At 44.8% G+C, this 24,149-nt stretch overlaps 1 protein-coding gene across 5 annotated transcripts in view; it reads left to right on the top strand.

Moving 5' to 3' along the window:
• The window catches only part of DTNB (dystrobrevin beta), a 292,666-nt gene that overhangs the window by 115,958 nt on the left and 152,559 nt on the right, over positions 1 to 24,149 (top strand). For all 5 annotated transcript variants that reach the window (XM_082251573.1, XM_082251572.1, XM_082251571.1 and 2 more), the window contains one exon: positions 11,640 to 11,764. In XM_082251573.1, coding sequence (XP_082107699.1) covers positions 11,640 to 11,764 — 125 coding nt within the window. The remainder of the gene's footprint in view (positions 1 to 11,639; positions 11,765 to 24,149) is intronic.

The following is a 24,149-nucleotide window of genomic DNA, read 5'->3' as shown; positions in this document are numbered from 1 at the left end:
TCCATCCAGAAGATTTCCACCAGTTGTGCCTACGTTGGGGCACCCCGGATGTGGATCTGTTGGCATCACGATTCAACAGGAAAGTACAGAGATTCGTGGCTCGCTCCCGCGATCCTCTAGCAGAGACCGCAGACGCACTGATCGCCCCGTGGGGGCAATACCAGCTAATGTATGCCTTCCCTCCTCGCGGGTTACTGCCAAGACTTCTTCGCAGGATAGAGGAGGAAGGAATTCCAGTAATCCTGGTAGCTCCGGACTGGCCTCGCCGAGCGTGGTACGCCGACTTGGTCAGACTGGTGGCGGACGTCCCGTGGAGACTTCCTCTCAAGGAGGACCTACTGTCTCAGGGACCGATCTTCCATCCTGCTTTAGGATCGCTGGCTTTAACGGCCTGGCTATTGAGACCCAGGTGCTGAAGGACAAGGGTTTGTCAGCTTCAGTTATTCCTACTCTAGTTAAAGCAAGGAAAGCGACTTCCAGAAAGATTTATCATCGCACATGGAAGTCCTACATTGCATGGTGTGAACCTCTGGGGTTCCGTCCACGGTCTTATTCGGTTAGTCGAATATTAGCTTTTCTGCAACAAGGGGTTGAGCAGAAACTGGCCTTGAGTACTATCAAGGGTCAGGTCTCAGCCTTAGCTATCTTCTTTCAGAAGCCTTTGGCTACTCATTCCTTGGTGCGGAATTTCATCCAGGGGGTGCGACATATGGCTCCGCCAGTGCGCGCGCCGTTACCACCCTGGGATCTTAATTTAGTATTGTCGGTTCTTCAGAAACCTCCCTTTGAAGATATTAGGGAGATTCCTCTACCTACGTTGTCCCAGAAGGTGGCCTTCTTGGTGGCTATCACTTCTGCACGCAGGGTGTCGGAACTGGCCGCATTATCTTGTCGTTCCCCATATCTGGTGGTTCATAGAGATAAGGTGGTTCTTTGTCCGAATCCATCCTTCCTACCAAAAGTGGTTTCAGAATTTCATCTGAATGAAGAAATTGTATTACCTTCCCTGTGTCCTAAGCCCAGTCATCCTCGGGAGTTTGCTTTGCACTCCTTGGATGTGGTCCGGGCGATCAGGGTATACTTGAAAACGACAGACTCGTTTCGCAAGACGGATTCACTTTTTGTGGTCCCGGATGGACCCAAAAAGGGGTTGCCTGCATCTGCCGTGACTATTTCCAAATGGATCAGACAGACGGTGGTACAGGCTTATTCTATTAAGGGTCGGGAGCCCCCGTTCCCTGTTAAGGCGCACTCCACTCGGGCACTTAGTGCGTCATGGGCCTTTCGCCATCAGGTGTCAGTGGTCCATGTGTGCAAGGCGGCTACCTGGTCGTCGGTGCATACCTTTACAAAACATTATAAAGTTGATGTAATGACATCGTCTGATGCCTCGTTTGGCCGCAAGGTTTTGCAGGCCGCCATTTGAGGAGACCAGTGGTCTACCTCGAGGGTTTTTTTCCGTTGGAATTTTTATTAGAGTCTCATTCTTTGTTTATAATGAGCCTTTAAAACTTCTAGTTTGGCACCGGTTGGGCCTTCTAGATTGGATTTTGATTTCTGTCAATCCCACCCCTCATTTGTGGCACTGCTTCTGGATGTCCCAGTTCTTGTGAATCAAGAAGACTACGTCTGTCAATGAGCGACAGAGAAAATCGGATTTTTGTAAGATCTTACCGTAAAATCCTTTTCTCTTAGCTCATTGACAGACGTAGTACCCGCCCCTCTATCATTGAGTTGGGTTAAATTCTCTGTTGCTGCTTTGTGACAGAACTGATGCCTTGTAGCAGAGAGAGGGAGGATATACCCTCTGGGACTGCCCCTAGGGTGGAGCCAGAACGTTTTTTCTTTTCTGCCTAGTCCTACTCCTGCGGAGACAACATAACCCAGTTCTTGTGAATCAAGAAGACTACGTCTATCAATGAGCTAAGAGAAAAGGATTTTACGGTAAGATCTTACAAAAATCCGATTATTTGATCCCCAAGCAAATCAGGACATGGCGAAACCCTTGTTGGCAAGCACAGAGGTAAGCCTTTTTTTTGTAGTTGGTGACCAGGTTTGCACACATCTCAGGATGGATTTTGGTCCACTCTTCTTTACAGATCTTCTCTAAATCTTTTCTTGGCTGTTACTTGACAACTGGAAGTTTCAGCTCCCTCCATAAATGTTCTATAGCAGAGGTGTCAAACACAAGGCCTGGGGCCAAATCGGGCCCGCCAGGCCATTTCATGTGGCTCTCGCATCTCTCCTGAGCTGAGGCACCCACCTCTTCTCCGCCCACCCACTTGTCTCCGCAGTCAGCAGCAGAGAGGAGGACAAAACTCCTCCGCAAGATCCTGTGCTTCTCTGTGAAGCTGCCGAGAGACTCGTCTCTGTCCTTGCCCCTGTCTCAGGAGTCAGCAGCTGAGAGAACGACAGAACTCTTCCTACAGACCTTGTGCCTCTCTGTGCAACAGAAGTTCTTCTCTCCGCCTCTCCTGGTCCCAGCATTTAGTAGACTCCGGTAGCTGACTCCTGCCCTCCTCTTGTCCTCCTCCAGATCCTACACTATGCTTCCCAGCTCCATACCCAGCTTCTTTCTGGAAGCAGCACAAGGTAACGGGGGTGCGCTGTGAGATAAGGGAGGGTGGGGGACTCTTCTGATAGTGGGGGGGGGGGGTTTGACATCTGATGTAAGGGGGGACGGAGGGGCTCTGGACATTTAGTCTTACAGATACAACTGACCCTTTAAGGGGAGCCAAAATGCTGAAGCGGCCCACAATGCAATTAAGTTTGACACCCCTGTTCTATAGGATTAAGGTCTGGAGAATGTGCTTCATCTTGAGCCACTCATTTATTGCCTTGGCGGTATGTTTTGGGTACTTGTCATGCTGAAAAACCCATCCATGACCCATCTTCCGTGTTCTGGCTGAAGGAAGGTTTTCATCCAAGATTTTACAATACATGGCCGTTGGCCTCTCAGTGCAGCAAAGTCGGCCTGTACCTTTTAGCATAGAAACGGCCCCAAAGCATCATGTTTCCAACTCCATGCTTGACTGTGGGGATGGTGTTCTTAGGGTCCTAGTCAGCATTTTTCTTCCTCCAAACATGGGAGAGTCGAGTTAATGCCAAAGAGCTCAATTTTGGTCTCATCTAACCACAGCACTTTAGCCCAATCCTTCCTTGAATTAAAATTAAGCTTTAACTCAACTCACTGGGGTCACCACACAGTTTTGCTGATGCCCAGTCGGCACAGCTGCAGTGTACGTTGCCCTTATGGGCCACATGGCATCATTAGTTTCCATGGATTTTATTTTTGGGCGGGGGGGACCGGTATTCACAGCATCATTCATTGTTATGGTGCTGGCAGCCTGGCCTCCAGCACCATGGAAATGGAATGGCATTTTCCAGGACAGGCATTCAGAAGAGGAGAAAGGCCTGCTTGCTCTCACTCTGATGTGAAGGAGGGTCTCTGATATGGTGGGGGAGGGGGGGTCTCTGATCTAAGGGGGCACTCTGATGATAGAGGTAACTCTGATACAGTATATATAGGGGCTCTGTAGTAAGAGGGGACTCCTGATGTAAGGGTTGCTAAATTGTCACTGCCTAGTTACTAAGGCTTTATTCACAATGACATTTGTATCTGACAGCAGCCAAATGCCAGTAATCTGCACATGAAAAAGTTGAAATATTTCCTTTGGTTTGTAAATGAGTTTAAAGGCTCGTACACACTAAGAAAATCGGGCGAACATATTCGACCAAAGAATTTTCCTACGATTTTCGTATAGTGTGTACAGAACTTTCTACAGACGATTCAGAATTTTCATACGAAAATTCTCGAAGGGACAAACTCCAAAATTGTTCTCGTATGGGGAAAAACGAACGATTTTCGTTTAATGTGTACCGTTTTCGTACAATTTTTGTTCAAGAAAAATCAGAAACAATAAACAACAAGAAAAGCCTTTGTCGTACGAGAATTTTCGTTCCGTTCGGTTCCGATTTGCTGTGAAACAACAAAGGAAAATCGGACAATCGTTCGTCTGATTTTCTTATAGTGTGTACCCCACTTCACTTGCTGACCAGGCTTTTTCTGGAACTTTTTGTATACAAGTTTAAATTAGTATTTCTTACTAGAAAATTATAGTATTGAAAGCCTAAAAATAGTTGACTTGTAAAAGGTACCAACTTCCAGATAATAGACAATATCCAAAATGGGGTAAAAGGGTGAGAGAGACCTCAAACTCTCCGAATCAAGAGGTGCTCAATGGGATAAAGGGAGGGGGAATGGGAGTTGTTTCTGGATTTTAGGGTACCAATGTCTGCTGATTATGAAATTAGTATAACATATAGTATAATAAAATATCTTTATTCCATATAAAATTAAGACATACGGACATACATAGTGACAAAGTTGACAAAACTTCTGTACAATCAAAATTGACTAGTATCCATTTGACAATACAGTAAACTGTGGAGAGTGGTCGGAGTGTCTCCACGGTTAGTCCTCTACATGTTTCGCGGACTAGGCCGCTTCTTCAGGAGAGACAGTGATTTATTTAAAAAAAAAGAACGATTCTATAGAATAAAACAGAAATTGGATGAGCCACAACATATAGTTTATGGACATTCACACAAACTTAAAGATATTGAGCAATATATATGGGGAGAAGTATCTATGTTACCTGAAGTCACCATAGAACAGGGCATATCCAATGGGGACGGCAGGATCATCACAAAAGTCTCACCGGCGGGTATGGGAGACCTTAGTGTTGGTGTATAAAACAAATAAAAATTGCAGTGTTCAATATTGCCATAAGTTGTAACAATGTATGAATGAGAGAAAGAGACAGCAAGAAGGACAAGAGACGGGGGGGGGGGGGGTGGGGGGAAATGCCGTCCCCATTGGATATGCCCTGTTCTATGGTGACTTCAGGTAACATAGATACTTCTCCCCATATATATTGCTCAATATCTTTAAGTTTGTGTAAATGTCCATAAACTATATGTTGTGGCTCATCCAATTTCTGTTTTATTCTATAGAATCGTTCTTTTTTTTAAATAAATCACTGTCTCTCCTGAAGAAGCCTAGTCCGCGAAACATGTAGAGGACTAACTGTGGAGACACCCCGTCCACTCTCCACAGTTTAATGTATTGTCAAATGGATACTAGTCAATTTTGATTGTACAGAAGTTTTGTCAACTTTGTCACTATGTATGTCCGTATGTTTTAATTTTATATGGAATAAAGATATTTTATTATACTATATGTTATACTAATTTCATAATCAGTAGACATTGGTACCCTAAAATCCAGAAACAACTCCCATTCCCCCTCCCTTTATCCCATTAAGCACCTCTTGATTTGGGGAGTTTGAGGTCTCTCTCACCCTTTTACCCCATTTTGGATGTTATTAGAAAATTACTTAGAACCCCCAAACATTATACATTTTTTTTTTTTTTTTTTTTAGCAGAGACCCTACAGAATAAAATCTCGTGATCGTTGCAATATTTTGTGTCCCACTGTATTTGCGCAGCGGTCTTTCAAATGCAATTCTTTTGATTAATAAAAAAACCACAAAAGTTCGGGTCCTTTCACACGGGCGGTCCGTATGTCCGTTTTTCCTCCCATCCGTTTGCGGATGAAAAACGGACATAATGCAGGTCAATGGGATTGTGGATGTCAGCGGATGATCCGCTGATATCCGATTTGCGTCCTTTCCGATCAGTTCACTTTTTTGGAACGGAACAGAACCCTATTTTTCTTCCGTTAAAAAAAATGGAACGGACGCAAAAACGGGTTTCATCCGCTGACATCCGCAATCCCATTGACATACATTATCTCCGTTTATCATCCGCAAACAGATGGGATGATAAACGGACATACGGAACGGACACTCCAAAGTGTCATCCGTGTCCGTTTAAAAAAAAAAAAAAAGTGCCTGAGCGGATAAAAAACAGACCGTGCCGTGTGAAAGGATCCTTACCCCAATTTTTTTTTTTTGGAATGTGAAAGATGTTACATTGGGTAAATGGATACCTAACATGTCATGCTTTAAAATTGTGCATGCTTGTGGAATGGTGACAAACTATGGTACTTAAAAAATCTCCATAAGCAACACTTTAAACATTTTTTCAGGTCACCTTTTGAGTTAGAGTAGGTTCAGTGCTAGATTTATTGCTCTCTCTCTCTTGAACAATCGCGGTGATACCTCACATGTGTGGGTTAAAGTGATTGTAAAGTCTTCTTTTTTTTTTTTTTTTTATATATATACAGTGGGTACGGAAAGTATTCAGACCCCCTTAAATTTTTCACTCTTTGTTATATTGCAGCCATTTGCTAAAATCATTTAAGTTCATTCTTCTTCCTCATGAATGTACACATAGCACTCCATACTGACAGAAAAACACAGAATTGTTGACATTGTTGCAGATTTATTTAAAAAAGAAAAACTGAAATATCACATGGTCCTAAGTATTCAGACCCTTTGCTGTGACACTCCTATATTTAACTCAGGTGCTTTCCATTTCTTCTGATCATCCTTGAGATGGTTCTACACCTTCATTTGAGTCCAGCTGTGTTTGATTATACTGATTGGACTTGATTAGGAAAGCCACACACCTGTCTATATAAGACCTTCCAGATCACAATGCATGTCAGAGCAAATGAGAATCATGAGGTCAAAGGAACTGCCTGAAGAGCTCAGAGACAGAATTGTGGCAAGGCACAGATCTGGCCAAGGTTACAAAAAGATTTCTGCTGCACTTAAGGTTCCTAAGAGCACAGTGGCCTCCATAATCCTCAAATGGAAGACGTTTGGGACGACCAGAACCCTTCCTAGAGCTGGCCGTCCGGCCAAACTGAGCTATCGGGGGAGAAGAGCCTTGGTGAGAGAGGTAAAGAAGAACCCAAAGATCACTGTGGCTGAGCTCCAGAGATGCAGTCAGGAGATGGGAGAAAGTTGTAGAAAGTCAACCATCACTGCAGCCCTCCACCAGTCGGGGCTTTATGGCAGAGTGGCCCGACGGAAGCCTCTCCTCAGTGTAAGACACATGAAGGACTCCAAGATGGTGAGAAATAAAGATTCTCTGGTCTGATGAGACCAAAATAGAACTTTTTGGCCTTAATTCTAAGCGGTATGTGTGGAGAAAACCAGGCACTGCTCATCACCTGTCCAATACAGTCCCAACAGTGAAGCATGGTGGTGGCAGCATCATGCTGTGGGGGTGTTTTTCAGCTGCAGGGACAGGACGACTGGTTGCAATCGCGGGAAAGATGAATGCGGCCAAGTACAGGGATATCCTGGACAAAAACCTTCTCCAGAGTGCTCTGGACCTCAGACTGGGCCGAAGGTTTACCTTCCAACAAGACAATGACCCTAAGCACACAGCTAAAATAACGAAGGAGTGGCTTCACAACAACTCCGTGACTGTTCTTGAATGGCCCAGCCAGAGCCCTGACTTAAACCCAATTGAGCATCTCTGGAGAGACCTAAAAATGGCTGTCCACCAACGTTTACCATCCAACCTGACAGAACTGGAGAGGATCTGCAAGGAGGAATGGCAGAGGATCCCCAAATCCAGGTGTGAAAGACTTGTTGCATCTTTCCCAAAAAGACTCCTGGCTGTATTAGATCAAAAGGGGGCTTCTACTAAATACTGAGCGAAGGGTCTGAATACTTAGGACCATGTGATATTTCAGTTTTTTTTTTTAATAAATCTGCAACAATGTCAACAATTCTGTGTTTTTCTGTCAGTATGGGGTGCTATGTGTACATTCATGAGGAAGAAGAATGAACTTAAATGATTTTAGCAAATGGCTGCAATATAACAAAGAGTGAAAAATTTAAGGGGGTCTGAATACTTTCCGTACCCACTGTGTGTGTATATATATATATATATATATATATATATATATATATATATATATATATATATATATATATATATAAAAACATATTATACTTACCTGTTCTGTGTAGTGGATTTGCACAGAGCAGCCTGCATCTTCCTCATCCCAGGTCCTTCTGTGATCCTGGCCCCTCCCACCTGGTCAGTGCCCCCACAGTAAGCAGCTTGCTATGGGGGCACCCAAGCCAAGTCACTGCTCCCTCTGTTTATTCAGGGGTTTTAGGTGCATCAGCGTTTCAGGCATTTTTTTCTCAATACCCCATTCTTGGGTGGATGTTATACCCCAGGCACCTCCTCTTCATCTTTGTTGGTAGTTTTCTGAGCAAGGAGATAGAGCTGTGTAATTTAAAAGGAGTACAGAGCAAAGTTGGTGCTTATCATTGTGTGCCTGCTTGAGAGGAGAAGAATATTGAGGGCCGGTTCACACACAGTGTTATTTTTAAAAATGCATCGCACCAAACTGCGTAGTACTGCGGTTCCATGCAATTCGGTGTCTGCAAACGCACTGCATTGTGATGTGCATTTGGGGTGCCGTTAACTATTAACCACTTCTGGACCACCCACTGCACATTTACTGCAGGGCAGCCTGGCTGCGCAAATCGGCGTACCTGTACGTCAATTCTTATTCCTGGTCCAGGGCGCGCACACGCGCTGCCAGGGACCCGCTCTTGGTGTGATTGGACACAGCGGGAGCCAATCATCGGGTCTGGTGGACCCGCCGATCGTTCCCGAAGCAGACAGAACAGCGGTCTGCCTATGTAAACAATGTAGATTACCGTTCTGTCACGGGAGAAGATAGAGATCCTGTGTTCTTGCTAAACAGGAAGACGGATCTGTCTTCCACCAGTCAGTCCATCCCCCACACAGTTTGAAAGCACCCTCTAGGGACACATTTAACCCTTTGATCGCCCCTGATGTTATCCCCTTCCCAGACAGTGTCATTAGTGCAGTGACAGCGGATATTTTAAGCACTGATCACTGTATTGGTGTCACTGGTTCCCAAAAAAGTGTCAGGTGTCCAATTTGTCCGTCGCAATGTTGCAGTCCTGCTAAAAATCCCTAATTGCTGCCATTACTATTAAAATAATAAACAAAAATGCAATAAAAATATCCCATAGTTTGTAGACGCGATAACTTTTGCGCAAACCAATCAATATACACCTGTTTGGGATTTTTAATTTTTTTTTACCAAAAACATGTAGCAGAATACATGTTGGCCCAAAGTGATGAAGTAATGTGATTTTGTATTTTACAATTTTTTATTGGATGTGGTGTTTTATAGCAGAAAGTAAAAAATAAATATATTTTTTTTTTAATTGTCGCTTTTTTTTTTATAGCGCAAAAAATAAAAACCACAACAGTGATCAAATACCACCAAAAGAAAGCTCTATTTGTGGGAAAAAAAATGACATCCATTTTATTTGGGTACAGTGTTGCACCACCGCGCAATTGTCAGTTAAATTAACGCAGTGCTGTATCGCAAAAAATGGCCTGGTCATGAAGGGGGTAAGTCCTTCCGGGGGTGAAGTGGTTTATTGGCACTCACATGCAGATCACAAGGGCAGTGCGGGAAATGTGCATGGAACAAGCCTTTCCCACACCGCGTTCTGGTGTGAACTGGCCAATCAAGCAGAGTGAGGTAAATGAAGCCAAGATGGGTACATCCCAGCATCTAACTAGGGGATATCTTGTCCTCAGAACCTATTCCGATAATGAATACAACTTTACCAGAATGTCAATGTCCATCTTTGACAGCTTACAAACTATTCTTAGACAAAGTCTGCAAAGAATGAACACCAACCAACATTTCAGGAAGAAAAGGTGAAGCGTGCCATTTTTTGCTTTGTAGCGCACTGCAGCTAATTGCAATGCACGTTTAGCTGCAGATATTTGACCGTGGATGCGGAGTGGAGTGGAGGACTGGTGAATGATTGATGGGTCCATCTCCTCCATTCATAGATCATGTTTCATTCATCAAAGCTGTAGTAACACTTCTATGAATAGTGAAGCTGGGTGGAAAGTGTGGGCATAGTCAGGTATTCTTCATGAGGGGGCGAACTGGACACCTTTGCTGCCATTGTGCTATTTGCTGGGTGTCCAGTGCGCTCCTGTGCCTTTTAAGGAGGGGTAGGCACCCTCCAGGCATACCTGCCCTCATTCTATCCATTACTGTATACACCCAGTGATGGCGAACCTTGGCACTCCAGATGTTTTGGAACTACATTTCCTATGATGCTTCTGCACTCTGCAGTGTAGCTGAGCATCATGGGAAATGTAGTTCCAAAACATCTGGGGTGCCAGGGTTTGCCATCACTGCGACTATACTGCCAAAAGTATTGGGACGCCTGCCTTTACACCAACATGAAATTTAAAGGGATCCAAGTCTTAGTCTGTAGGGTTCAATATTGAGATATTGAGTTGGCCCACCCTTTGCAGCTATAACAGCTTCAACTCTTCTGGGAAGGCTGTCCACAAGGTTTAGGAGTGTGTCTATGGGAATGTTGGACCATTCTTCCAGAAGCACATTTGTGAGGCCTGGCTCACATTCTCTGATCTAATTAATTCCAAAGGAGTTCTATCGGGTTGAGGTCAGGACTCTGTGCAGGCCAGTCAAGTTCCTCCACCCCAAACTCGCTCATCCGTGTCTTTATGGACCTTGCTTTGCGCACTGGTCCAAATCATTTGGTGGAGGGGGGATTATGGTGTGGGGTTGTTTTTCAGGGGTTGGCCTTGGCCCCTTAGTTCCAGTGAAGGGAACTCTTAAGGTGTCATCATACCAAGACATTTTGGACAATTTCATGCTCCCAACTTTGTGGGAACAGCTTGGGGATGGCCCCTTCCTGTTCCAACATGAGTGCACACCAGTGCACAAAGCAAGGTCCATAACGACATGGATGAGTGAGTTTGGGGTGGAGGACCTTGAATGGCCTGCATCTCAACCCGATAGAACACCTTTGGGATGAATTAGAGCAGAGACTTCAAGTCAGGCCTCCTCTAACAGCTTCAACTCTTCTGGGAAGGCTGTCCACAAGGTTTAGAAGTGGGTCTATAGGAATGTTTGACCATTCTTCCATAAGCGCATTTGGGAGGTCAGGTACTGATGTTGGACGAGAAGGCCTGGCTCGCAGTCTCTGCTCTAATTCATCCCAAAGGTGTTCTCATCAGGTAGAGGTCAGGAATCTGTGCAGGCCAGTCAAGTTCCTCCACTCCAAACTCGCTCATCAATGTATTTATAGACCGTCTATGTAAACAAGGCAGAATGATTAGCTCCCGCTCTGATTCTACACTCGGCCCTGATGCCCAGAAGTGCAGGATCACATAAATACTTGATCCTGCTCAGCATGGCCGCCCTTTAGCAGTAAATCTGCTATAAGGAGGTTGGCAAGTGGTTGAATCTGCATCATGCTGCTTTTTTTATTCCAACTACTTTGTAGTTTTTACAGTTGCAGTTAGTAAGAGGTTACGGTCTGTTTTCTGCATATCTTCTGTTTAACATGTTTAAAATCTGTGCATTGGTTAGTGGACAAACCAGCTATGAAAAATAACCGTGAAAGAAACAGAAGGCTGAACTCTACTTTAAAGAATGGTTTAAAATGCTTTTCTTTATTAACGTCTGTTTGCATATACGCCTATCAGCAAGATCTCTGATCAGCATCCAGGACTGGGCTCAGTGTAATCATTAGAAAGTAATAACGGCACAGAATGATTTATTGTTAGACCGCCTCTCCTAACGCCGTCTGCCCGTCTTTCTGCAGAAATCGCCGGCAAAGAAGCTAACGCACGCAATCAGCAAGTCTCTTGGCTGCGTTCCCAGCAGAGAACCTCCTCATCCCGTCTTTCCAGAACACCCCGAGAAACCACTAGACCTATCGCACTTAGTGTGAGTACAAGATGGCTTCCTAGATGCTAACCGTACATGGCGGGTGCATATGGGCTGTTTCTGCTGGAGTCTGAATACGAAATGACAGTGCTAAAATGTACTCCTAAGCGTAACTCATTTACATATGTGGTTGGGGGGGGGGGGGAGGGGGTAAAAACCTTTGGTTGAGCCTCAGTTTTACCACACCCCAACTTTTCCCCCCCAAGCTGCATAGGCAGCGGAGGGAGGTATACATATTCTACAGCTTTGCATCACAGCACAGCAGAAATCATGCTGCCCGCTGAAAGTGACCCATTCAACTGTGGTTGTGGTGTGTTGGTGTGTGCCTTAAGGGGTTAAAACAGATGGTGAGGTGGCAATGTAAAGCCTCCTCCCTACCTGTCAAATGCCCTCTGAAGAGCAGTCTGACCGTAGATTGCTCCTCAGAAAGCACTGCATGTGTAAATGAGCTATAAGGGCCAGTTCACACTGGTGCAATGCCAGAGATTGCATGTGATTCGCACTGCATTGCTGTGCAGATCACAAGCAATGTCTGTGCAATGTGAAATCAGCCATACAAGCTGTATGGCTGAATTTGCATCGCATTCGGACCAAACTCGTGCATGACCCTTTTTTTTTTGTCTGCACCAGAATTGGATTGCATGGGTGTTCACACCTATGCGATTCAATTCCTGTTCAAATTCAGTTTGTACAGCAATCTGCAAACCGATCATGTGATTCGCACCGCATTGCCGTGCAGATCACATGTGATGTCTGTGCGATACACATTCAGCCATACAAACTGTATTGCTGAATTTGCATCGCATTCAGACCAAACTCATGCAGGACCCTTTTTTTTTTTTTTTTTTGGCTACACCAGGATCAGATTGCATGGGTGTTCACACCCATGCAATCTGATTCCTGTCCAAATTCCCCTGCGACCTGCGAACCAATCTGGGGGCGTCCTCAGTGGCTTGCACAGGGCAGTATGACTCACCGTCGAATCGGGTGCGATGCGGGAACTGGAGTAGCAGGAGTTTCCCGCAGCGCACCACTGCGAAACGGCCTAAAAGGTCTTTTTGTGTGTGAAGGCTTTGGTGCTGTGTTATCAGTTTTTCACTGATGACCAGGTCCTGCACTTAATCTCGTTAGCAGAGAGTGGCTGGTCATCAACCCACTCCCTTGCCTTGTTATTTTAAATTGTAAGATATTTTCTTGGATTATAGCACAAGTCAAATTTAGAGTATCCTGTGCCATGCTGGCTGCTGGTTATGGAACAAATCTCCCCTTCAGCAATGCTGGATACATAAGTGAGCTGTGATCTTCCAGTGCTGCGGGGATGAAAGGCAGCAGGCCTTATCTTTTCCTCCCCCCTTGTCCATTCATAAACGTGTTTGCATTCTGTGAAAAGGACACAAAGGGGGTTATTTACTAAAGCTAGAGAGGACAAAATTAGTCGCAATTCTGCAGAGAATCCAATCAGCTTCCAGATTTTATTGCCAAAGCTTAATTAAATAAGTTGAAGCTAAAAGCTGATCGTTTTCCCAGCAGAATTGGGACTAATTTTGTCCTCTCTAGCTTTAGTAAATAACCCCCTTTGTGTCCTTTTCACAGAATGCAAACACGTTCATGAATGGACAAGGGGGGAGGAAAAGATGAGGCCTGCTGCCTTTCATCCCCGCAGCACTGGAAGATCACAGCTCACTTATGTATCCAGCATTGCTGAAGGGGAGATTTGTAACATAGCCAGCATAGCACAGGATACTCTGGATTATTTATCTTGTGCTGTATTCCAAGAAAATATTTTACAAAGTCAAATTATCCAGAGTATCCTGTGCCATGCTGGCTGCTGGTTATGTTACAAATCTCCCCTTTAGCAATGCTGGATACATACTGAGCTGTGATCTTTCAGTGCTGCTGGGTGAGAGAGGGAGCAGGCCTCATATTTTCCTCCCCCCTTGTCCATTCATAAAAATGTTTGCATTCTGTGAAAAGGACACAAAGGGGGTTATTTACTAGAAAGGACAAAATTAGTCTCAATTCTGCAGAGAAACCAGTCCGATTCTAACCTCGGCTTGTTTAATTAAGCTTTGGCAATAAAATCTGAAAGCTGATTGGTTTCTCTGCAGAATTGTGACAAATTTTGCCCTCTTTAGCTTTAGTAAATAAACCCCAAAGTGTTTTGTGAGTGAATGAGGGGAGAGAAAAGGGAGGGCAAATGACAAATTCCTTTAATATTGTATTTGCTTCCTCTCAGCACTGGAAGATCGGCACGCTATGTGTAGTTCCTGGCTTCACTAATGGGAGGATATGTACTGTAACCAGCAGGACGTAGGATACTTTTCAGTAGAGGTGATGGATTTGATTGGTGCTGTATCCCGAAAAAAATGTTAATGTTGTTCAACTTTAAATACTTAAGAAGTCACTCTTAGAAAAAGTATGGCGTGCAAGTACTGAAGACATGTGGCAGTTGAGGCTCATTCACACAGATGGTCAGCCCTGTGCAGGCACCCAACGGTGTTGGTTTTCTTGCTGTTACTACCTCTGAGTTGCGTGCAGGCAGCCCATAGAAAGTGAATGGGTACAAGTCGGCTGTGTGGACTCACAAGCACAGCGAAGTATGATAGGTACACAGGGATGGGTGCACAGAACCTATGCATCCAGCAATCTCCTCTTTTCCCTGTTGCTCCTGTCTGTGGCCAGAGCCTTGGGATCATCAGGTACAGTGCAGGGCTAATAACCGTATATTGTAGATGGTGGGGTGATTAAGGGAGCCTTTTGGAGAGGGGAGTTGGGTAAATAATACAGATTCCCCTGCAACCCCCTAGACCTAATGGATAAGTTCACCTTTCATAACATATTACACCCATATTTAGGGTGTAACATGTAGTGATGAACTCAGGTGTGATCTGGATTGTAATCTCAACCCACCTGAGCAATCCCGCCAGAAAGCCGACACTGCAAAGGGCCAATCATAGGCAGTGAGGCATTTCCCGGTCTGTGCAGTGTCGGCTTCCTGGTGGGATCGCTCAGGTGGGTTGGGATTCTTATCCCAAACACCCCTGAGTCCATCACTAGTAACATGTTACGAACGGACTGGCCCCCGATCCCCCACTCTGACAGCTAGCGGGGATCTTCTCTCCCCTGTCTGTCAAAATGCTCTGTAAATGGAAAACTACAAGGTCCAGCAGCTTAAAGCCTCTTACACACTACTAGTTTTTTTATTTTTTTTTAACCCAGCTCAGGTCGGAGCCGCTGTACCGACAGTTCGATGTTAGTACAGCGATCTCCCCTACTGTGCTATTGTGTTTTTGAAAGGGGGCGGCCCACCCGCTAGAACACTCCGGTCAAGCTGAGAGCGCCAATCAGGAGGCGGTTGGCAGACCTTTATCAGTCATGACCCTTTGACAGAAGCCAGCTTCTGTCGGACTGGCTTCCCTACACAAGGGTTGAATGTCGCCTCACATTTGGCCCATGTATACTAGGCTTTAGCGGCTGTCGGCTTCTTGTTTTCATTGAACTTCCACGGCGCTATGAGCGCTGTGGTAGTTCTTTGAGTCTTCCTGTCAGAATGTATCAGCTTGCTCGTATGAGGTACGGGCAAGCCAATACACTGACAGATCTGCAGGAGACCTGCATGGCATCAGTGATCTAAAGATTTCTAGTGCAATGCTTTACAGGCTCCCAAAACAAAAATAATAAATGCGCAGTTTTTTACCTGCATAAAAATGTGCATTTATTATTTTATGTCAAAAGGTGAACTCCTTTAACAAACATTTTACCCTTGCAGTGTGGAGGGGAGACACTGCAAGAATTTATTTTATGTTCTGCTGGCTGGAGTTGGGCTTTAAGATGGAAATGTTCTTCTGCTGGCTGGAGTTGGGCTTGAAGATGGAAATGTTCTTCTGATGGCTGGAGTTGGGCTTGAAGATGGAAATGTTCTTCTGATGGCTGGAGTTGGGCTTGAAGATGGAAATGTTCTTCTGATGGCTGGAATTGGGCTTGAAGATGGAAATGTTCTTCTGATGGCTGGAGTTGGGCTTGAAGATGGAAATGTTCTTCTGATGGCTGGAGTTGGGCTTGAAGATGGAAATGTTCTTCTGTTGGCTGGAGTTGGGCTTGAAGATGGAAATGTTCTTCTGATGGCTGGAGTTGGGCTTGAAGATGGAAATGTTCTTCTGATGGCTGGAGTTGGGCTTGAAGATGAAAATGTTCTTCTGATGGCTGGAGTTGGGCTTGAAGATGGAAATGTTCTTCTGATGGCTGGAGTTGGGCTTGAAGATGGAAATGTTCTTCTGATGGCTGGAGTTGGGCTTGAAGATGGAAATGTTCTTCTGATGGCTGGAGTTGGGCTTGAAGATGAAAATGTTCTTCTGCTGGCTGGAGTTGGGCTTGAAGATGGAAATGTTCTTCTGATGGCTGGAGTTGGGCTTGAAGATGGAAATGTTCTTCTGATGGCTGGAGTTGGGCTTGAAGATGGAAATGTTCTTCTGATGGCTGGAGTTGGGCTTTAAGATGGAAATGTTCTTCTGATGGCTGGAGTTGGGCTTGAAGATGGAAATGTTCTTCTGATGGCTGGAGTTGGGCTTGAAGATGGAAATTTTGTTCTGATGGCTGGAGTTGGGCTTTAAGATGGAAATGTTCTTCTGCTGGCTGGAGTTGGGCTTTAATATGCAAATGTTCTTCTGCTGGCTGAAATAGTGGAGGGAGATTGGAGCCCCCGTCAGGCTTTTATTGCGATCTGTATCCTTGGTAGGGAGATTCTTCCTTTTTATCTGTCCTGATTACCTTTCATCATCAGAAGTAAAAGTAAAATAAAATCCCACATTTTGGGTTGTCCCCAGGACAGGAATAGATGGGAAATCGTCCAATGGGCACACTCGTACTGGTGAGCCAGGGAACAACCAGGAAATACCTCACTTTTCTCTCACTTCCTGTTTTGTTATGGGAAAGGAAGTGAAGGGAAATCTCCACAATGGGACACAGGTGGTGAAAAACAATTGACAGGGGTTATAACCCTCTCTTACTCTTTCCAAAATGGTGGGGGGGGGGGTTTGCCTATAGTTCCTCCTTTTAAGGTTTACATTTTTGTCATTGGAGCCTCCAGTCTGCATGCTATCACTATATCAGTGCTGACATAATAATGATTTAATTGCAAACCATGCAGATTGATTCTTGATCGAAGTGGGGACCCCTTGACAGTCATGATTGAGAGCTGGCAGTTAAAGTTTCAGCGAATGATTCTCAAAATATATATATATATATATATACAAATTAAGTGCAGGAGTGGGTTGGAGAGTGTCCATAGTCTATTTTTTCCCCTTTTTTAGAAGTTCATCAAAGCTGAGGAGAAATCCCCTTTTAGTCGCCACTAAACCATTCCCAATAGAGGTTTTTTCTTCACCTCCTGTTCTGGTAACGGCTGTTAAATCTTGACTGTCTAAATGCTTTCTGCGTTGCTGACCAGGACAAATACAGGGTGAATTTCCCCAGTGGGGGAACCAGATAGCAGTGAGATAGCTTAGTAAGGTTCTAACCCTTCCACATTCCAAACCAAAAAGGAATGGCCTCTAGGGACTGGTCGTTAGTGTTTTTGGCCTAGTATTCAGTTCTTTGGTAGGTGTCAGTGTAGCCCACAGTGCATGAATATGCAACCCAACAGACTCCAAAAAAGATTTTACATTAACATTTTTTTTCTAGCTTTGGCTGTAGCTTAGAAGAAGAAGTTTTAAGGTAGTATTCTCCAAACTGCCACCAAGAGGCCAGATTTGGCCCTTTGCTTATCTGTATCCAGCCCTTGGGGCCCTATTCCTCCAACTGACACCAATGATGGGTCCCTATTCCTCCAACTGATGCCAACAATGGGGCACTATTCCTCCAACTGACACCAATGATGGGTCTCTATTCCTCCGACTGACACCAATGATGGGTCTCTATTCCTCCGACTGACACCAATGATGGGTCTCTATTCCTCCGACTGACACCAATGATGGGGCACTATTCTTCCGACTGACACCAATGATGGGGCACTATTCCTCCGACTGACACCAATGATGGGGCACTATTCCTCCGACTGACACCAATGATGGGGCACTAGTCCTCCGACTGACACCAATGATGGGGCACTAGTCCTCCGACTGACACCAATGATGGGGCACTAGTCCTCCGACTGACACCAATGATGGGGCACTAGTCCTCCGAATTACACCAATGATGGGGCACTAGTCCTCCGAATTACACCAATGATGGGGCACCATTCCTCCGAATTACACCAATGATGGGGCACCATTCCTCCGACTGACACCAATGATGGGGCACCATTCCTCCGACTGACACCAATGATGGGGCACCATTCCTCCGACTGACACCAATGATGGGGCACCATTCCTCCAACTGATACCAATGGTGGGGCACCATTCCTCCCACTGATACAAACAATGGGGCACAATTCCTCCAATTGATACTAGTGGTGGGGGACGATTCCTCCCTTTAAAACTAATGATGGTGCATGATTTACTCCCTCTGGCCACAGTTTGGTCCCCTCTTGAGCCGGAAGGGCAGTAAACCAGCCCTTTGCTTAGAAAGTTTAGAGACCCCCTTGTTTAAACCTTTGTCATGTTTTTTTGCTTTATGTGCACATTGGGAGATTTTTCTTTATTTGTGTCCCAGAAAAATGGCAGGAAGTGGACAGGGGATGAAATCTACCCAGTAGTGAGGGAAACCCACTTTTGAGGGTCGATACGAATACAACCCCCATCCCCTCTAATCTTATTTTTGTACAACTGTAAAATTTTAAATCCCCCCCCCCCCCCCACTTGTTATCCCAAATGCCGTGGTTATTTGGACAATTGGAGAAGGGGGAATCCTCTTTGCGGGGACACAGACAGCAATTAAAACCTTGTTGAAGAAATGTCCAGCACACCATAAATTCACTTAAAAAATGACATGCATAAAGTGCTAAAAAATAGAGCGCAAACATTTGCACTTTTTTGGAGCACGTTAAGCATGTGAATCTCAATACATTTCTGTTTTTGGTGTGCTAGCCATTTCTTCAATGACCCATTATCTGGTATTACTGTTGGCCGTGCACCTCCTCCTAATGGGAAATGAGGGTTTTGGTATTGAAAGGATTGGACTGCAGAAATGAAAACCTAACTGAGGATTTAACCCATCTCTACGCCATCCAAAAGTTGACGGGGAAAAAAAAGTCTGAAGTTCTGCTTTAAACTTGCGCATAGTGTAGGTCAAGAACCATTTGGAGCCTGCCTGGGGTGGGGGCTTCTGGGCAGTCAGGAGACGACAACAGTTCTTGTAGGTATATTCAGCTACTATCTGTTAGGCAGAAATGTTGTGTGTATGTGACAGGTCGGCTTTCCATGGGGGATAAGCTATTGGCTGTATGGATATGTGATAAAGGGGGGTGACATTGCTATTTGTTTTCTAGTGGAGGTCCACTTGACCATAACCTGCCTTGTCTTCCACTCTGATGGTATCGTATCCTGTGTTAGAAAGGGTTATGTGTCCAGTGTAATAGATGAACCTCTCAAATCTTTTTCTGCTATATGTTGTATAACAAAACAGTCATCCATTGTACTTCACATGAGAATAATTATCTTTCTCACAAAATCGATTGCATATTGATGGGGATTTCACGCCCAATTTCCTCCCTTTATTTCCTCTTTCATTGCATCATTTTTCCTTACCAGAGGCAGAGCGTTCTCCTTGTGATAGATATATTGTGCAGTTTTCTCATTATCCATCCCTCCGCTCTGTATATCCTGCTTCTGGCTATCCTTGACAGGGGTTGGGATGGATAAGCTGAAATTCTGCCAGAGGTGTTTGAGTAGTTGCAGCTAACCATGATATATAGCGTGCAGCACCCCAGTCTACAGGTTTGCATTGGGGTGACGGATGTCAATCCACCACAACACACATACATGCAGTAGGTTAGGTTAGTGTGACACATGTTGTGGTCTAAATGAGCCCTTATGAGAACACAGTGTGGCACATCTCAAAAGCATTACACACGCTGAAGCCACGTAAACTTTGTTACATAGTTACATAGTTTGTGAGGTTGACATCAGTCCATCCAGTTCAACCTATGATGTGTGTGTGTGTGTTTGCTGTTAACCATACATTGTATACCCCTGTATGTTGTGGTCTTTAAGGTGCCCATCTAATAGTTTTTTGAAACTATCGATGCTCCCTGCTGATACGACTGCTTGTGGAAGAGAATTCCACATCCCCACTGCTTTGACAGTAAAGAACCCCTTACGTATTTTTAGCTTAAACTGTTTTTCCTCAAGTTTTAGTGAGTGGCCACGTGTCTTATTGTATTCCCTTTCTCTGAAAAGTTTGTTCTTTATGCTAGGGTCGCCAGTACAGTATTTGTACATTGATATCATATCCCCCCTCAAGCGTCTCCTCTCCAGAGAGAATAAGTTCAGTGCTTGTAGTCTTTCCTCATAGCTGATGTCCTCCATTCCCCTAATTATTTTTGTTGCCCTTCTCTGGACTTTCTCCAGTTCCAGCACATCCTTCCTGAGGACCGGTGCCCAGAACTGGACAGAATACTCCAGATGTGGCCGGACCAGAGTCTTGTAGAGTGGGAGAAAAATCTCTTTATTTCTGGAGTGAATCCCCTTTTTTATACATCCCAGTATTCTGTTGGCTTTGCTTGCAGCGGCTTGCCATTGCATGCCACTGCCAAGCCTGTTGTCTACCAGTACCCCCAGGTCCTTTTCCATCCTAGACTCACCCAGAGGTTTCCCCCCCCAGTGAGTAGCTTGCTTTCGCATTACTGATGCCCAAGTGCATTATTTACATTTTTCAACATTAAATCTCATCTGCCATGTAGTTGCCCACCCCATTAGTTTGTTCAGATCCTCTTGTAAGTTTTCCACATCCTGCATAGAAGATATTGGCATGCTTAGTCTAGTATCATCCGCAAATACCGAGATTGTGCTGGATATCCCCTCCTCTAGATCATTTATGAATAAGTTAAACAGGATTGGCCCCAGGACAGAACCTTGGGGGACCCCACTTTCCACACCCGCCCAATCCGAGTACTCCCCATTAATCATCACCCTCTGAACTCTCCCCTGGAGCAAGTTCTCTATCCAGGTACTCACCTTATGGTCCATACCTACCTTCCTTAGTTTGTACAGTAAGCGTTTGTGGGGAACGGTGTCAAAGGCCTTTGCAAAGTCCAGATACACCACATCCACAGGCTTACCTTTATCTAGATGTAGATCTTGACCTTTTAGGCTACATGTACACTAGCCTAGCCTGACCGCGAGAAAAAGCAAAACACGGCAAAAACGCAAACTGTGTTTTTCCCGCGATTTGTCTGCGACCGACGGTCAAACATTCTTATCCTGAACATTGCTCTTCTGCATTCAGGAGAAGGAGGTTTAATCTCATCTAAACGTGGCTGTTCCTAAACTATGCTAAAAGCTTATGTGTATGTGACACATAGGCTTTTATGTAGTTGAGTTTAGAAGCTTTGGCAAAAAAAACACCAAAAGCTCCTAAACTGAAGTTTAGGAGCATCCAGGAGCTGCTAATGTACATGAAGCCTTAAAGTGGAACTGTATTTCAAAAGGGAAGATTTGCTATGTTAATTGTGCCTAATCAGTTTCCTGACTAGTGATGGACGAACATCGGACGGGGCGGTTCACGAACGCCATCCGCAAACTTTCTCAAATGTTCGCGGCAGACCCCATTCACTCTAAATGCAAACGAACATTAAAAACCTCCAGGTCATATTTGCAGCCACAAAATACTTACTAGCTGTGCACACATATTCCCACAATATGGACACTGACATACCAGAAGTATTGCTATTGGAAAGGTAGCCAAAAATGTTTTATTTTATTTTTTCTAAATCAGCCAGAACTGACAGCAGCCGGTAAATACATGTCAAATACATATAGGGTCCATTCACACGTCTGTAAAATGGGTCCGCATCCGTTCCACAATTTAGCAGAACCTTTACAGACCCATTGCTTTTCAATTCCAGTCTGAAAAATTAGGCATTCACACGATAAAGAAGTAAGTGTCGGCCAGTACAGGCCCCAAACATTAGCCCACAGGCGTTCATCTGACAGCAAAGAACTTTGTCTTCTGTGGCAGGAGGTACATTAGGCATTCACAGGATACAGAAGTAAGTGTCAACCAGTACAGGCCCCAAAAATTAGCCAACAGACATTCACCTGACAGCAAAGAACTTTGTATTCTGTGGCTGGAGGTACATTAGGCATTAACAGGATACAGAAGTGTTGGCTAGTACAGGCCCAAAAAATTAGCCAACAGGCGTTCACCTGACAGCAAACAACTTGGTTTTCTGTGGCTGGAGGTACATTAGGCATTCACAGGATACAGAAGTACGTGTCAGCCAGTACAGGCCCCAAAAATTAGCCCACAGGTGTTCACCTGACAGCAAGGAACTTTATATTCGGTGGCTGGAGGTACATTAGGCATTCACAAGATACAGAAGTAAGTGTCGGCCAGTTCAGGCCCCACAAATTAGCCAACAGGCGTTCACCTGACAGCAAAGAACTTTGTATTCTGTGGCTGGAGGTTGCTGTGTGGAGCAGGGACAGACTGTATAGTGACACAAGTCGCTAGCTAATAGGTCCACAAAAGTCTTTTGTCAATGTAGGGAGAGGTTGCTGTGTGGAGCTGGGACAGACTGTAGCAATTAGGCATTCAACAGACATAAAAGGCCTTTTATGCCGCTGTATTTACCTAAGACAGGGGCCATAGTTACATACATAGTTACATAGTTAGTGAGGCTGAAAAAAGACACAAGTCCATCCAGTTCAACCTATGATGTGTGTGTGTGTTTGCTTTTAACCGTACATTGTATACCCCTGTATGTTGTGGTCTTTTAAGGTGTCCATCCAATAGTTTTTTGAAACTATCAATGCTCCCCGCTGATACGACTGCTTGTGGAAGAGAATTCCACATCCTTACCGCTCTTACAGTGAAGAACCCCTTACACACTTTAAGGTTAAACCACCTTTCCTCAAGTTTTAGTGAGTGGCCACGTGTCTTATTGTATCTCCTTTCTCTGAATAGTTTGTTCCTTATGCTAGGGTCGCCAGTACAGTATTTGTACATTGATATCCTATCCCCCCTCAATCGTCTCTTCTCCAGAGAGAATAGGTTCAGTGCTTGTAGTCTTTCCTCATAGCTGATGTCCTCCATTCCCCTAATTATTTTTGTTGCCCTTCTCTGGACATTCTCCAGTTCCAGCACATCCTTCCTGAGGACCGGTGCCCAGAACTGGACAGCATACTCCAGATGTGGCCGGACCAGAGTCTTGTAGAGCGGGAGAATAATCTCTTTATTTCTGGAGTGAATCCCCTTTTTTATACAACCCAGTATTCTGTTGGCTTTGCTTGCGGCGGCTTGGCATTGCATGCCACTGCCAAGCCTGTTGTCTACCAGTACCCCCAGGTCCCTTTCCATCCTAGACTCACCCAGAGGATCCCTCCCTAGTGAGTAGCTTGCTTTCTGGTTTCTGGCCCCCAAGTGCATTACTTTACATTTTTCTACATTAAATCTCATCTGCCATGTAGTTGCCCACCCCGTTATTTTGTTCAGGTCTGCTTGCAAGATTTCCACATCCTGCATAGAAGATATTGGCATGCCTAATTTAGTATCATCTGCAAATACTGAGATTGTACTAGATATCCCCTCCTCTAGATCATTTATGAATAAATTAAACAGGATTGGTCCCAGGACAGAACCCTGGGGGACCCCACTTTCCACACCCACCCAATCCGAGTACTCCCCATTAATCACCACCCTCTGTACTCTCCCCTGGAGCCAGTTCTCTATCCAGGTACTCACCTTATGGTCCATACCTACCTTCCTTAGTTTGTACAGTAAGCGTTTGTGGGGAACGGTGTCAAAGGCCTTTGCAAAGTCCAGATACACCACATCCACAGGCTTACCTTTATCTAAGTGGCAGCTCACTTCATCGTAGAAGGTTAATAGATTGGTTTGGCATGAACGATTTTTCATGAATCCATGCTGATTACTACTTATAATACCATTTTCATTACTAAAGTCTTGTATGTGGTCCCTTATCATCCCCTCCAAAATTTTGCAGACTACTGATGTTAGGCTGACCGGCCTATAGTTACCCGGGATTTATCTCGGCCCCTTTTTAAATATTGGTACCACGTTGGCTTTTTTCCAATCAGCTGACACCATACCCGTCTGTAAACTATCCTTAAAGATCAAGAATAATGGTCTGGCAATCACCTGGCTTAGCTCATTAAGAACCCTTGGGTGCAAGCCATCCGGTCCCGGGGATTTATTTATGTTAAGTTTCTCTAGTTTAGCTCTAAGTCTATCCTCTGTTAGCCATGGCGGCACTTCCTGAGGTGTATTA

The sequence above is a fragment of the Pelophylax lessonae genome, assembly GCF_965119305.1.
Source record: "Pelophylax lessonae genome assembly, chromosome: 3".
Taxonomy (NCBI): domain Eukaryota; kingdom Metazoa; phylum Chordata; class Amphibia; order Anura; family Ranidae; genus Pelophylax; species Pelophylax lessonae.
The sequence above is the reverse complement of the archived record's forward strand: the minus strand, read 5'-3'. Positions and strand labels throughout refer to the sequence as shown.